This window comes from Ruditapes philippinarum, unplaced genomic scaffold (genome assembly GCF_026571515.1).
Source record: "Ruditapes philippinarum isolate M1 unplaced genomic scaffold, ASM2657151v2 ctg6315_1_1_1_1, whole genome shotgun sequence".
Lineage (NCBI taxonomy): Eukaryota > Metazoa > Mollusca > Bivalvia > Venerida > Veneridae > Ruditapes > Ruditapes philippinarum.
In genome coordinates this window covers 15,001-29,222 of record NW_026854605.1, presented here as the reverse complement: position 1 = coordinate 29,222, position 14,222 = coordinate 15,001, and the positions used below count along the sequence as shown (strand labels likewise).

The 14,222-nt window shown below is 35.9% G+C and overlaps 1 protein-coding gene across 1 annotated transcript; it reads right to left on the bottom strand.

Annotated features, from left to right (window-relative positions):
* Window positions 1-241: 241 nt before the first annotated feature.
* LOC132740562 (uncharacterized) lies at window positions 242-14,027 on the bottom strand. The gene is made up of 3 exons (XM_060728483.1): window positions 13,940-14,027; window positions 1,271-3,664; window positions 242-299 (listed from the first exon to the last, which is right to left on the bottom strand). The coding sequence occupies exons 1-3, from the start codon at window positions 14,025-14,027 to the stop codon at window positions 289-291; spliced, it is 2,493 nt and encodes an 830-aa protein (XP_060584466.1). The 3' UTR covers window positions 242-288.
* Window positions 14,028-14,222: the final 195 nt, after the last annotated feature.

Here is a 14,222-nt window from a genome sequence, read left to right as displayed (position 1 = left end):
GCTGCTGTTGCCACTAATTATATGCCCCTTATATGATAGTAAAAATAAAAAAAGGCTTTATTGTTTTAAACTCTATCACAGAATTGCACTTGTTTTCTTAAGTGACCATAACATTTTTACTATATGACAACTCATGTGAGATCATATATTCCTTCAAATAGCAAATTTTGCATTATAATTAAATTAACTTCTGTAAATAAAATTAAAAAAAATAAGAAAGTGTTGCATGTAAAATCTCTCACCTGTTAAACATTTGATTTTCAATGTCCTAAATCCATTTTGTATCCATCATTCCATTCCTTAAACAAAACACATGAGAAAATCTCTGCAATAAGATCTTTCTTTTTTTTTTTAAATATTCTTAATCTTTAATGTTTTTATTAATTCATATCATTCATTTAATTAATATATGAAACGTAGTTGTACATTACATCTACTTCAAATGTCCTCAAATTATGAAGTTATGTTTAACAATACATCTAGGGATGGCAACGAGTAACCAGTTAACCGAGTACTCGATCGAACGTCCGAATATCGGTTAACAAAATTGATATTCGATTACTTGGAAAAAATATATAATTTATATTTTTTTACCATTTTGAAAAATTGGTGTGTCCATTTTTCGGAGATATGCATTATCTTCATTAAATACCTGTTAAATGTAATCAAAACATCCTTGCAGAGGTGCGAAAATGATAGGCGATCAACGGTTGACACGCGCACATGTGTCGCTTATGTCATCCAGCTGTTATGATATTCAGTAACAGTTTGTAGCGGAAGTAACTATTTTGAAAACAACAAAGGGCCGATTGATATTATGAATGTAACAATAAGAGGAACTAGTATTTAGACCCCTTTTAAACTTTTGTTGCCGCCGATCAGTTTATATTATTTCAAGATGAAAAAAGATATATGAACTGTCATACTCGTTTTAAACTCGCTATTGCATTAATTAAAATGTTGTAAAATATGATGTTGTTGAATTAATTTTGATTAATTTGTCTCCTGTGCAGTCCTAAGTTACGAATTCTATTAATTTAAATAGAAAACGAAAGTAGCATGCGGACTGTGTTGATATTGTGAGATCATTGGAAATCATCCGAGTAACCAAGTACTCGAACGGAAAAATGACCGAGTACTCGAGTATTGATTTTTGTATTCGTTGCCATCCCTAAATATATCATTTTATTTAATTCTATGTTTCTATTTTAAATTGTTTCATTTAACATTACAATGTATTAATTGAATTAATTTCTTGTCTATTCCTTACTTGGTTTCCTAGTTTTGAACTCAAGTTTCCCAAACAAGACACTGTTTGCTATGACATGAAAAGTTTGTGATCTTCGAATATTTTCTCTAAAACGTGCATATTCTGTTTCCGGTTTGATGGCACGCGTCTCTACTGTCACTGACTGCGGCAGATTTTCCAGCACGGTAATAAAGTTCTGTAAACTTCCTGCAGACATTTCTATCCCTCCCAACACCACACGTTCAATATTCAACATGTCACGTGACAGTAACACTGAACTTTCATCTAGATTGATGAACGACAACTTAACATAAACTAATGACGGTGTTGATATATTTAAGTGCAGCCTCCCGGGTAAATGCCACAAGTGTAACTTTGATAGAGTTGAATGTTGAGACAAGTCCAAGTTCAATCTCTTACAATCATGGTCACCATGTTCTTTACAGTCTAACCCGTCCAATGTTAACTCTTTCATTGATTTTTGTCCGGAGATAAAATTGAAAAATGTTTCCAGTATTTTGTGAGATAACTTGAAGTCGGCAATATATAAATTTTGTAAGTTTTGTAATCGCGCCAAATTTTCACTCAGATTTTCTTTATCATTTGTCCATTTACCACGCCACAAAGTAACGTACTGTAAACTAGGAAACAATATCCGATTTATCTCAGCCTCCTCCTCCTTACCACTGTAGTAAAGTGTCTGTATATGACCGAGATCTGTGAGATAGAACAAATCTATAATTTCACGTAAACTGCTGGAAGAACTGCTGGTGTATATATATAGTGATTTTATGTTGGTTTTATTTTGTTTTAACAAATGTTGACACTGCTTACTGTGCATGGTGTGCCGGTCAATGAAGAAATCTTGTAAACATAAATGAATATATTCACTTTCAGGCATTTCTTGTAAACACGACATAAACATTTCCTGTATGTTATACAATGGATTATTGTACATCATCACTTCACCTGTCCTGGTTCTAAAGTCCCGCGTTTCCTCAGCTTCATTTATCACAGACATCAAATCATTTGATATTACACACATCCGGTCAGGATTCATTCCACTTATAAATTCACTAATTTTTGACATGTCCAGAATGTCTTGAACATTTCTACATTTTTCTTGAACAGCTTTCTGAGCCTCATTTTGAGAACTTATAAATATTGCAGCAAAGAACTCTTGAACTGTTTTGTGAGAAAACGATACTTTTATAATTTCTCTGATTAAAGTTTTACTTCTACTTTCTGACAGTATTCCTGAGAGAAGACTTAATTTCATGTTGTCTGCTCTGAGATATAAATCAGCAACCGTTCTATCAAATACCAGTGTATTTTCTCTTGTTTCGTTAAATAATGTTTGGTAAGCTAGTTCCGCTAATGATGTTATAAGACTGTAAAACTTTTTACAAAATTCATAACTTTTGAAGTATTCTGGAATTTCACTGGCAGACAATTCACGAGATGGTTGAAGTTCCGGGTTTTTCTTTGACGTTCTCGATAATAGAAATTCAATGATATTGGTGTAAATTTCATGTTTTGAATTTCCAATAGGAATGTTGTTGCACCATAGGCAAACTATATACATGAGGAGGAGTGGAATCACTTGCATGTGTTCTAGGCGACGGTCATGTATCACTTTATTGAAGTCATGTGTTTTAATCTTCAGTACTCTATCGTTATGAGCACCTGTCATTTTTCTAATAGCATTTTCTTCTAGTTGCCGCATGGAATCTGCACTTAATTGAACCAATTCTACTTTTTTGTTTATTTGACTTGTTTTGAGATTTGCAACTCCGAGCTTCCACGGTTGGGTTGTCGTTAGGATAACACAATTATCACGTCCGTACCGATGTGGGATTTTTTCTGATAGTTCGCAACAACTATTTACAGGGTGAGTCCATTCATCAAGACCGTCCAATATAATCAAGCATTTTTCTCTACCTAAAACTTCATATAGTGTTGCAGAAGAAGGGAGTTTATTAGTAATTTGCTGTTCAATCATATCGTCAATGTTACAAACAGAGGTACAGTCTCTTAAGAAAACCAAAAATACGAACTCAAAGTCAACTAACGCTTTCAACTCGCTGTTCTTAAAACAGGTGTAGTTTTCATCACGACAATGAGCTTGACACCACATGATTGCAAGATATTTTGAGAAAGCAGTTTTTCCAAAGCCTACATCAGCAGATAGATAAATTTCGTGCTGATCTCCACTCCCAGTTGAAAACAGGTCTCTTAAAGATTTGATCGGTGTTCTCTCCTCTTCATGACAAGTGAGGGACTTCTGTTTTACGGTGACCATATCTGGCATCACGTAGAACCCAGCCAGAGGTGTCTTTATTTCTTCAAGAAGCGGTGAGAGAGGTATTGAACTACACCTTTTTCTGTAGAATATAATAAGGTCGCCTTGTAGTTCTGAAAAACGAGTAGAAAAATAATGTTCAGTGACAGAAGTACTGAGAATATCCAAGCGCTTACTAACTTCAATGTTGTATAATTTTAAAAACAATTCGTATATGACACAGATAGAATAAATATGTTATAAGATATTAAATATGTTATAAGATATTTATATGTGTAACAAACTCATATGAACATGTACATGTATGATGTTTAAATGAGTGTGTAACATAACCAAACCATACAACAAACGGTTAGACTTTTCGTTTTCAAGTAACAAAGTATATTTATCGGTATATATTGTATGTATGTTACTTAACATTTTCTATCTTCATTTATTTAATCATAACAGAAGAAATGTAATTGATAACATTAATGTATAATCTAAACAAGAGGGCCAAAATGGCCCTAGATCGCTCACCTGACCTGTCAAACTCATCCGAACAATTATCTAGACAAGCATTCTGACCAAGTTTCATGACAGGTGTGTCAAAAATGTGACCACTAGTGTTAACAAGAATTATCCATATTTGAGCAGTGTGACCTAGTTTTTGACCCCAGGTGACCCATATTCGAGCTTGACATTCGAGCAATTACCTAGACAAGCATCCTGACCAAGTTTGATGATAACTGAGTCAAAAATGTGACACTAGAGTGTTCACAAGGTTTTTCTATTTTTAGCTCCTGTGACCTAGTTTTCCATCCGAGATAAATCATGTTCAAACTTATCCAAGCATGGACTTGACAAGCATTCTGACAAAGTTTGATGATGATTGGGTCAAAAATGTGACCACTAGACTGTTCGCAAGGTTTTTCTTTTTTTAGCTCCTGTGACCTAGTTTTCCACCCGAGATGACCCATGTTCGAACTCATCCAAACAATTGACTAAACAAGCATCCTGACAAGGTATCTTAATAATTCGGTCAAAAATGTGACCACTAGAGTGTTCACAAGATTTTTTTATTTATAGCTCCTGTGACCTAGTTTTTCATCGGAGATAAACCATGTGCAAACTCATCAAAGCAATTATCTAAACAAGCATCCTGACAAAGTTTGATGATGATTGGGTAAAAAATGTGACCACTAGAGTGTTCACAAGGTTTTTCTATTTATAGCTCCTGTGACCTAGTTTTTCATCAGAGATGACCCATATTCGAACTCATCTGCGCAATTATCTAAACAAGCATCCTGACAAAGTTTGATGATGATTGGGTCAAAAATGTGACCACTAGAGTGTTCACAAGGTTTTTCTATTTTTAGCTCCTGTGACCTAGTTTTTCATCAGAGATGACCCATGTTCGAACTCATCCAAGCAATTGACTAGACAAACATTCTGACCAAGTTTGATGATGATTGGTTCAAAAATGTGACCACTAGAGTGTTCATAAGGTTTTTCTATTTATTTCTCCTGTGACCTAGATTTTCATCGGAGATGACCCATGTTCGGACTCATTCAAGCAATAATCTAAACAAGCATTCTGACAAAGATTGATGATGATTGGGTCAAAAATGTGACCACTAGAGTGTTCACAAGGTTTTTCTATTTTTAGCTCCTTTGACCTAGTTTTCCATCCGAAATGACCCAGTTTCGAACTCATCCGAGCAATTGACTAAACAAGCATCCTGACAAAGTTTGATGATGATTGAGACATAAGTGTGACCACTAGTGTGTTCACAAGCAATTGTGGACGTACGACGGACGACGGACATTCACCGATCCTTATAGCTCACCCTGAGCAAGCTTAGGTGAGCTAAAAAAACAACAACAAAAAATAACAAAAGAAACCCAAAGTTTTTGTTTATGCACATATAAATTGCGAATTTGCTGCACTGTGAATTTTTGAGGTCGCTCACCTGTATATAGGCCCCCAACCCCCACCCCCCAACGTTGCAGGGCCAATTTAACCCAAGGGCTTTTATTTGCACAAACTTGGTAGACACCCATAAGAAGATGTTTCATGCTAAACATCTAAGCTCTAGCTCATTGGGCTTTTTAAAAGAAGATTTTTTTAAAGTTTTTACTATACACATATAGTTAAAAACAATGACACCCCTGGGGCCGGGCCAGTTTTGACCCCAGGGCTTTTATTTGAACAAACTTTGTAGACACTTACTAGAAGATGTTTCATGCTTAATATCTAAACTCTAGCTATTTGGGTTTTTTCAAAGAAGATTTTAAGTTTTTGCTATACACATATAAAGAAAATCAATGACCCCCGGGGCGGGGCCAATTTTAACCCCAGGTCTTTTATTTGAACAAACTTTGTAGACACTCACTAAAAGATGTTTCATGCTTAATATCTTAACTGTAGCTATTTGGGTTTTTTCAAAGATTTTTTAAGTTTTTGCTATACACATATAAGGAAAATCAATGACCCCCGGGGCGATGCCAATTTTGACCCTAGGGCTTTTATTTGAACAAACTTGGTAGACACCCATTAGAACAAGTTTCATGCTAAATATCTCAGCTCTAGCTCTTTGAGTTCTTTAAAAAAAGATTTTGTAAGTTTTTACTATATGCATATCGGGAAAATCAATGACCCCCTGGGGCGGGGCCAATTTTGACCCCAGGGCTTTTATTTGAACAAACTTGGTAGACACTTATTAGAACATGTTTCATGCTAAATATCTAAGCTCTAACTCTTTTGGTTCTTTAAAAGAAGATTTTTTAAGTTTTTACTATATGCATATAGGGAAAATCAATGACCCGCTGGGGCGGGGCCAATTTTGACCCCAGGGCTTTTATTTGAACAAACTTGGTAGACACCTATTAGAACATGTTTGATGCTCAATATCTTAGCCATAGCTCTTTGAGTTCTTTAAAAGAAGATTTTTTAAGTTTTTACTATATGCATATAGGGAAAATCAATGACCCCCCGGGGCGGGGCCAATTTTGACCCCAGGGCCTTTATTTGAACAAACTTGGTAGACACCCATTAGAACATGTTTCATGCTAAATATCTAAGCTCTAGCTCTTTGGGTTCCTTAAAAGAAGGTTTTTAAGTTTTTACTATATGCATATAGGGAAAATCAATGACCCCCTGGGGCGGGGCCAATTTTGACCCCAGGGCTTTATTTGAACAAACTTGGTAGACACTCACTAGAAGATGTTTCATGCCAAATATCTAAGCTCTAGCTCTTATGTTTTTTTACAAGAAGATATTTAAAGTTTTTTCTTTAGGTTGCCATGGCAACCAGAGTTCTGCATGGAATTAAATTCTTTGAACAATTTTTAAAGGTGACCACCAAAGGAACATTCCTGTGAAGTTTGGATGAAATTGGCTTAGTGGTTTATGAGGAGATGTCATTTAAAGTAAAAGTTTACGGAAGGACGCCGGACGAAAAGCGATCACAAAAGCTCACCCTGTTACTTTGTGACAGGTGAGCTAAAAACAGGAGTTACTTTTGACTCAGACATGCCTGGCATTTTTTTGTTTGGTTACAGTTTGGGGGCTATAATGTAAATGTCTTAGCAGGGAGACTTATTTTGTCGGCGGTGTCTTAAAGAAATTTGGACCAAATATACATGACATACTAAATTAAAGATAGTTTATAAAATGAGAGAAAAAAAATCAAGGGCTTTACAATATTTTCATTATCTGGACATATCAGCCTGTATGACAATCACATACATGTATTTGTTTATTCAAAACAAAAAAATAATAAGAAGTTCAGAAAATACATGCATATGTAGAAAGGAGTATATGAAGAAATATGAGAGTATAAGAAAAATGCTACAACATCTGCAGAGCACCACCCGATAGGCTACGCATTTTTTACTTGGGGACCATTATGCGCTTTTCATGGAATGGCATCTACATGTCACATTGAAGGTTCCATGATAACCGCCATATGAACACATCTGCGGATGTTTCAAAATTCCAAATGATACAGGTTCATGTTTAATGGTGAATTCTGCTTAAGCCGGTGCTAGGGGGCGTGGATGGTAGTTTGCACTTGACACTACCGTCCAATGAACAGGCCCAATCAAACCGAACCTGCAACATTTTCTATTTTGCCGTGTTGGGCTTTCTTTAGGGATTCTTATTTACTCTATTTTGTCTATATATTTTGTACATACGCATTAAAGAGCTCAAGTCAATTTGAGTTTAATAAACATAAAGGTCTTGTCCTTAAGAATGTTCTGTTATATTAATATGAAGTTGACCCATTAAATAATATCAAAGTTATAGCCAATTACAGCCAAAAAATGAAAATTTCAATAATTTGACCTCCAAAGTCAAGTTCATTTATAAGTGAAGGTCAAGGTCTGTCTGGTTATTTTAAGGGTTATCCTTGAAGATTATTATGTTCAAGTTTGAAGACAATCAATTCAAAAATAACAAAGTAAAAGCAAATAATAGCCTAAAAATGACAATTTCAATAACTTGTCCTTCAAAGTCAAGGTCATTTATGAGTGAAGATTATTATGTTCAAGTTTGGAGACAATTCATTCAAAAATAACAAAGTGACAGCAAATAATAGCAAGAACAAGCAAAATTTGGACATTTGACCTTGAAAGTCAAGGTCATATATGGATGAAGGTCAAGGTAAGGGTGGTCTACTGACAGGTCTTGTCCCAAGGGTTGTTGTGGCCAAGTATGAAGACAATAAATTAAGAACTGAAAAAGTTATGATCCAGGTACAAGTTTGCAAACAGCAACACCGCCAGGACTATAACAATACTAAAAACAAGAGGGCCATAATGGCCCTGAGGTCGCTCACCTGTATATAGCTCCCCCCGGGCCAATTTTTACCCAAGGGCTTTTATTTGTTTATTTGGACAGACTTGGTAGACACCCATAAGAAGATAAGCTCATTGGGTTTTTTAAAAGAAGATTTTTTAAAGTTTTTACTATACACATATAGTTAAAAACAATGACACCCATGTGGCAGGGCCAGTTTTGACCCCCGGGCTTTTATTTGAACAAACTTTGTAGATATTTACTACAAGATGTTTCATGCTTAATATCTAAACTCTAGCTATTTGGGTTTTTCAAAGAAGATTTTTAAGTTTTTGCTTATAATACACAAAAAAAGGAAAATCAATGACCCCCGGGGCAGGGCCAATTTTGACCCTGGGGCTTTTATTTGAACAAACTTTGTAGACACTGATTAGAAGATGTTTCATGCTTAATATCTAAACTCTAGCTATATGGGTTTTTTCAAAGAAGATTTTTAAGTTTTTGCTATACACATATAAGGAAAATCAATGACCCCCGGGGCGGGGCCAATTTTAACCCCAGGGCTTTTATTTGAACAAATTTGGTAGACACCCATTAGAACATGTTTCATGCTCAATATCTTAGCTCTAGCTCTTTGGGTTCTTTAAAAGAAGTTTGTTTAAGTTTTTACTATATGCATATAGGGAAAATCAATGACCCCCTGGGGCGGGGCCAATTTTGACACCAGGCCTTTTATTTGAACAAACTTGGTAGACACTCACTAGAAGATGTTTCATGCCAAATATCTTAGCTCTAGCTCTTTGGGTTCTTTAAAAGAAGATTTTTTAAGTTTTTACTATATGCATATAGGGGAAATCAATGACCCCCTGGGGCGGGGCTAATTTTGACCCCAGGGCTTTTATTTGAACAAACTTGGTAGACACTCACTAGAAGATGTTTCATGCCAAATATCTTAGCTCTAGCTCTTTGGGTTCTTTAAAAGAAGTTTTTTAAGTTTTTACTATATGCATATAGGGAAAATCAATGACCCCCTGGGGCGGGGCCAATTTTGACCCCAGGGCTTTTATTTGAACAAACTTGGTAGACACTCACTAGAAGATGTTTCATGCCAAATATCTAAGCTCTAGCTCTTAGGGTTGTTTAAAGATAATTAAAGATTTTTCTTTAGGTTGCTATGGCAACCAGAGTTCTGCATGGAATTAAATTCTTTGAACAATTTTTAAAGGTGACCACCAAAGGAACATTCCTGTGAAGTTTGGATGAAATTGGCTCAGTGGTTTATGAGGAGATGTGATTTAAAGCAAAAGTTTACGGACGGACGCCGGACAGACGCCGGACGAAAAGCGATCACAAAAGCTCACCCTGTCACTTTGTGACAGGTGAGCTAAAAAAGTCGAGCTAAAAATCAAAACAAAGAAATGAAAATTTAGCCTGTGTCTCCTTTTAACATGAGTTTTCTAATTTTAGCTCCTGTGACTGAAATTTTCATCCCAGATGACCCATGTTTGAACTTACCTGAGCAGTTACTTAAACAAGCATCCTTACCAAGTTTGATGATTATTGAGGCAAAAATGTGACCACTAGAGTGTTAACAAACAAAATGTGGGACATTCAATGATCCTAAAAGCTTACTCTGAGCCACCTCAAAAAAGTTGAGCTCATCACAGTTCGATCAAACTGGTGAAAAAAGGCAATCCAAAGAGAGAACATGCATGGCCTTTATAAACAAGTGGTATTTATTCAAAATGTATTTTGTTCCATGAAGGTTTGTCAAAAAGTTGTCTTTATCTACAAGGTGGTCTTAAAATCAGAGGTTGTCTCTAACAAAGGTTTGACTGTATCTTAATTCTGGAAAGCCACATGTATAGCGTTAAATCTTATTTGTTTTCATCCGGTGATAACGTCTCCTCTCAAAAAAACTCTGAAAAATGTTTCCTTTCTTTTGTCTATCCTGCCTTATTTTCTGAAGAATAATTGTAACATAAAAACTTTAATACAAGTTTATGTAGAAAGTATATGAAGAAATATGAGAGTATAAGAAAATGCTACAACATCTGCAGAGCAACACCCCAGGGAGACAAAGATTTTGGTAGTTGCTGAAAAGTGTTGTACCATGCAGAGTGGCCAGGTAAATTGTGAAGTCTTGACTTGCAAAAATGTGAGACTGTTGTAGTAAAGAGGTAGCTGCACACAGAGGTCCACTCTGTAGAGATTGCACAGTATAAATCTACTGATATTCCACAGCAATATGGCCTTACAGACGTTTTTTTTCAATTTTGGGAAGCAAGGCAGTGTCTATTCTAGGAGGGGGGATGGGGGGTATTCACTCATATTTTTAGAATGCCGCCGCAGGGGACAAATTTTACAAAGAAAAGAAGGAAAAGGATCAATTATCACTTGTTTTTTTAATCCTAGAATAAACACTGGCAAGGACGGCGGTGTGCTGACGAGCTAAAAGAGATATTATTCTTTCTATCTGTAATGTAGATTTGTAATTTTGTTTTGTATTTTTCTCTTATTATCTTGCATTTAATTGCATTAACAAAACGAAGAACAACAATACATGTAATTCTTGTATAACAATCGTTATCAAGGAGCGAAAATAACAATAGGAAATAAATAGTCAATAAATTAAGTAATTTCTATTGATTTTTCCACAAAAAGATCAAAAGGGCTATGATGGCCCTTATATCTCTCATCTGACTATGGAGGCCCAATACCATTTTATTGTTAACAAGGTTTTTCCATACTTGTGCTGTGTGACCTAGTTTTTGACCCCAGATGACCAATATAACAAGAGCTGTCAGAAGGACAGCGCGCTCGACTTTTTTAGTGCTTGCCTATAAAACAAAACTTTGACAGTTAAGGGCACACAAGACTTTAACTAGGAATTTCTAAGTACAAATCAAGAAACATTTTCACAGAGTTATCTTCTCTTGCTTACAGATAGGTCTCATGATGGCACATAAGAACTCCAACTTCCAAAGTAATATCTCAAATGGTTAAGTCAACAAGTGGACAAGAATGAAAATCTTAACTGAGTTTCTAAGTCAAAAAGGGCCATAATTCAAATAAAATCCTTAACAGAATTACCTTCTCCTGCCCATGTTTTGGGACCATGATGGTAAACAAGTATTCCAACTTTCAAATTAATATCTCAAACAGTTCAGTCAAAAAGTGGACTGGTACTAAAAACTTAACCAAGATTCTAAGTCGATAAAAGGCCTTAATTTTTAAAACAAATCCTTGACAGAGTTACCTTCTCTTGCGTACAGATGGGGGTAATGATGTGAAATAGCATTAAAAGTTTCAAAGCAATATCTCAAAGGGTTAAGGCAATAAGTGGATTTTACCCATATTCAATGTATTTTCTAAGTCAAAAAGGGGCATAATTCTGTCAAAAACCTTGACAGAGTTATGTCTCTTGTCTGTTGATGAAGGTCGTGATGGTAAACAAGTATGGTCAGTTTCAAAGCAATACCTCCAATGGTTTTGAAATAAAGTGAGGTGGTACAAAAAACTTAACCAAGCTCAATACACTTTCTAAGTCAAAAAAGGGCCATAATTCTGTCAAAAACCTTGACAGAGTTATGTACTCTTGTCTGTAGATGGAGGTTATGATGGTGAACAAGTATGGTAAGTTTCAAAGCCATACTTGTAATACTTCTGAAATAAAGTGGGGTGGTACGAAAAACTTAACCAAGGTGTGACGCCAACGCTAACGCCGACGCCGACGCCGGGGCGAGTAGGATAGCTCCCCTTTTCATAGAAAAGTCGAGCTAAAAATTGGCCTAGAAATCACCAAAACAATCTGTCAGGATAGTTGGATCAAAACAATAGCCAATAGATAGTTAACAAGGCTTATACATACTTGGCTGTGTGACCTAGTTTTTGACCCAAGGTCTTTCAATCATTTAAAGAAACAGAACAATAGTCTTTTAACAGCCCTCATCAATAAATTACATGTCTGTTTGTGGTAGTAACTCCCATGCAACAATGCCCACAATTTCATTTGAAACAATTTTACACTACTGACTTTTTGGACAACTGCACAATTTTGAGCAAAATTTGAGTGTAAATCTAATGTGCATTTTACATGTTAAGTCGCTCATCTGAAAAGAACTGAAATGCAAGTTCAAAAAGACATTGGACATAAATGGCAGATTATATTTGTACTATTTCAATAAGGAATACTGACAATAAGACCAATGTCACAAAAAACATATGTCTTCGAAAACTATGTATGATCACTCATGTGAAGTCTCATTAAATCCCACCAGCAGCTTGACTTGTGAAAGCATGACAAGATATTTCTATTCATAGCTCTGACTGCCATTTAATGTAGTGTTGCAGAACGTGCCAGCGATATGCACAACTACAGATGGTAATGATCACCTTTGTGAATTTTGATTGAAATCTTGCCAGTAGCTTGACCTGTGAAAGCCGGACAACTTGTTTTCTTTCTTTAGATTTGGCGGCCAGTTTGTGCATGAGGCAGAACATCCCATTGGTGTGCACAACTAGGGTTGGTACTGATCACTCCTGTAAAGTTTGGTTGAAATCCCACCAGTAGTTTGACCTGTGAAGGCCAGACAAGATTTTTCTTTTTTCATATCTGGCGGCAATTTTGTGCAGCGAAGCTTAACGTGTCGGTGGTGTGCACAACTAGTCTAGGGACTGGTAACCCCTGTAAAGTTCGGTTGAAATCCCACCAATTGTTTGACCTGTGAAAGCCTGACAAGATTTTTCTATTTTTAGCTCTTGCGGCCATTTTGTGCAGCAAAGTGGAACGTGCTGGTGGTGTACACAACTACAGATGGTATAGATCACTCCTGTAAAGTTTGGTTGAAATTCCTTCAGTCGTTTAACCTGTGTAGGCCGGACAAGATTTTTCTACTTTTAGCTCTAGCAGCGACTTTGTGCAGCGAAGAGTAACGTGTCGGTGGTGGCACAACTAGTCTAAGGACTGGTCACTCCTATAAAGTTTGGTTGAAATCCCACCAGTAGTTTGACCTATGAAAGCCAGACAAGCTAAATGTGAACGGACGGACGTCCTCAAAGTTTCATATTTAAGTGGCTACTCTTTTGTTTTCTCTGATTGTTCTTTAAGCTACAAAAGAGAACTAGAAATGTGTCCAGGACACGGATGCCCCACACTCTACTGTTTTGTCAATCTTATGACTTTAGGTCAAATATTTTTTGGGCTACATGTGCCACAAGTTGAAAACTTAAAACCTTTTACTAAGTCAAGAGCAAGTACTTTACAAATGCTGAATAAATCCAGAAGCAAACCCCTAGGTGCAAAAGAACATTGCTGACCAACTTTCTTGTAAACTTTCAGACCTACAGTTCAAATATGTTTTTAGTTAAGTTTAGACTAACAAAACTGAAAAGAATAATCCACATGCAAAACCCCAGGTGCATAGCTACACAGTGGTCTTGATCATTTTTCCTGTAAAGTTGGTTGATTCTAACTCAAGCACTCGAGGAACAAACATAACACAACATAATTCAATTGATTTAAAAGTACACCAATATTCACTTGCTGTTCTGTCTTACTTACCCTTGGCTTGATTGATAAAGAAATGTAGAAATATTTACTTACCCTTCTTGCGAGTTTGATACTTTTCCACTTCTGTCTGTATTGCAGTGTTACCATCGTTACTTTTCTCTGTTATGAAATAGATATACATTTTATCGTTACATATCTTGATTAATATTCTAAAGACACTCATATTCCAAGTCTTATAAAACTAAATATTTTCAATTAATAACTCAAGTTTAAAGCATTGCAGTATAGTCCATACACATACATGTATTGGTGAAAACCCCGAACAGCGACTTTGTACCTTCAGTGATTTACAAGAAATTGAGGACGAAAAGCATTT

Coding starts and splice junctions, on each gene's coding strand:
- LOC132740562 (XM_060728483.1), bottom strand. CDS start 14,027: ATGTATATCTATTTCATAACAGAGAAAAGTAACGATGGTAACACTGCA. Junction 3,665..13,939: donor GTATCAAACTCGCAAGAAGG/GTAAGTAAATAT, acceptor CTCGTTTTTCAG/AACTACAAGGCGACCTTATT.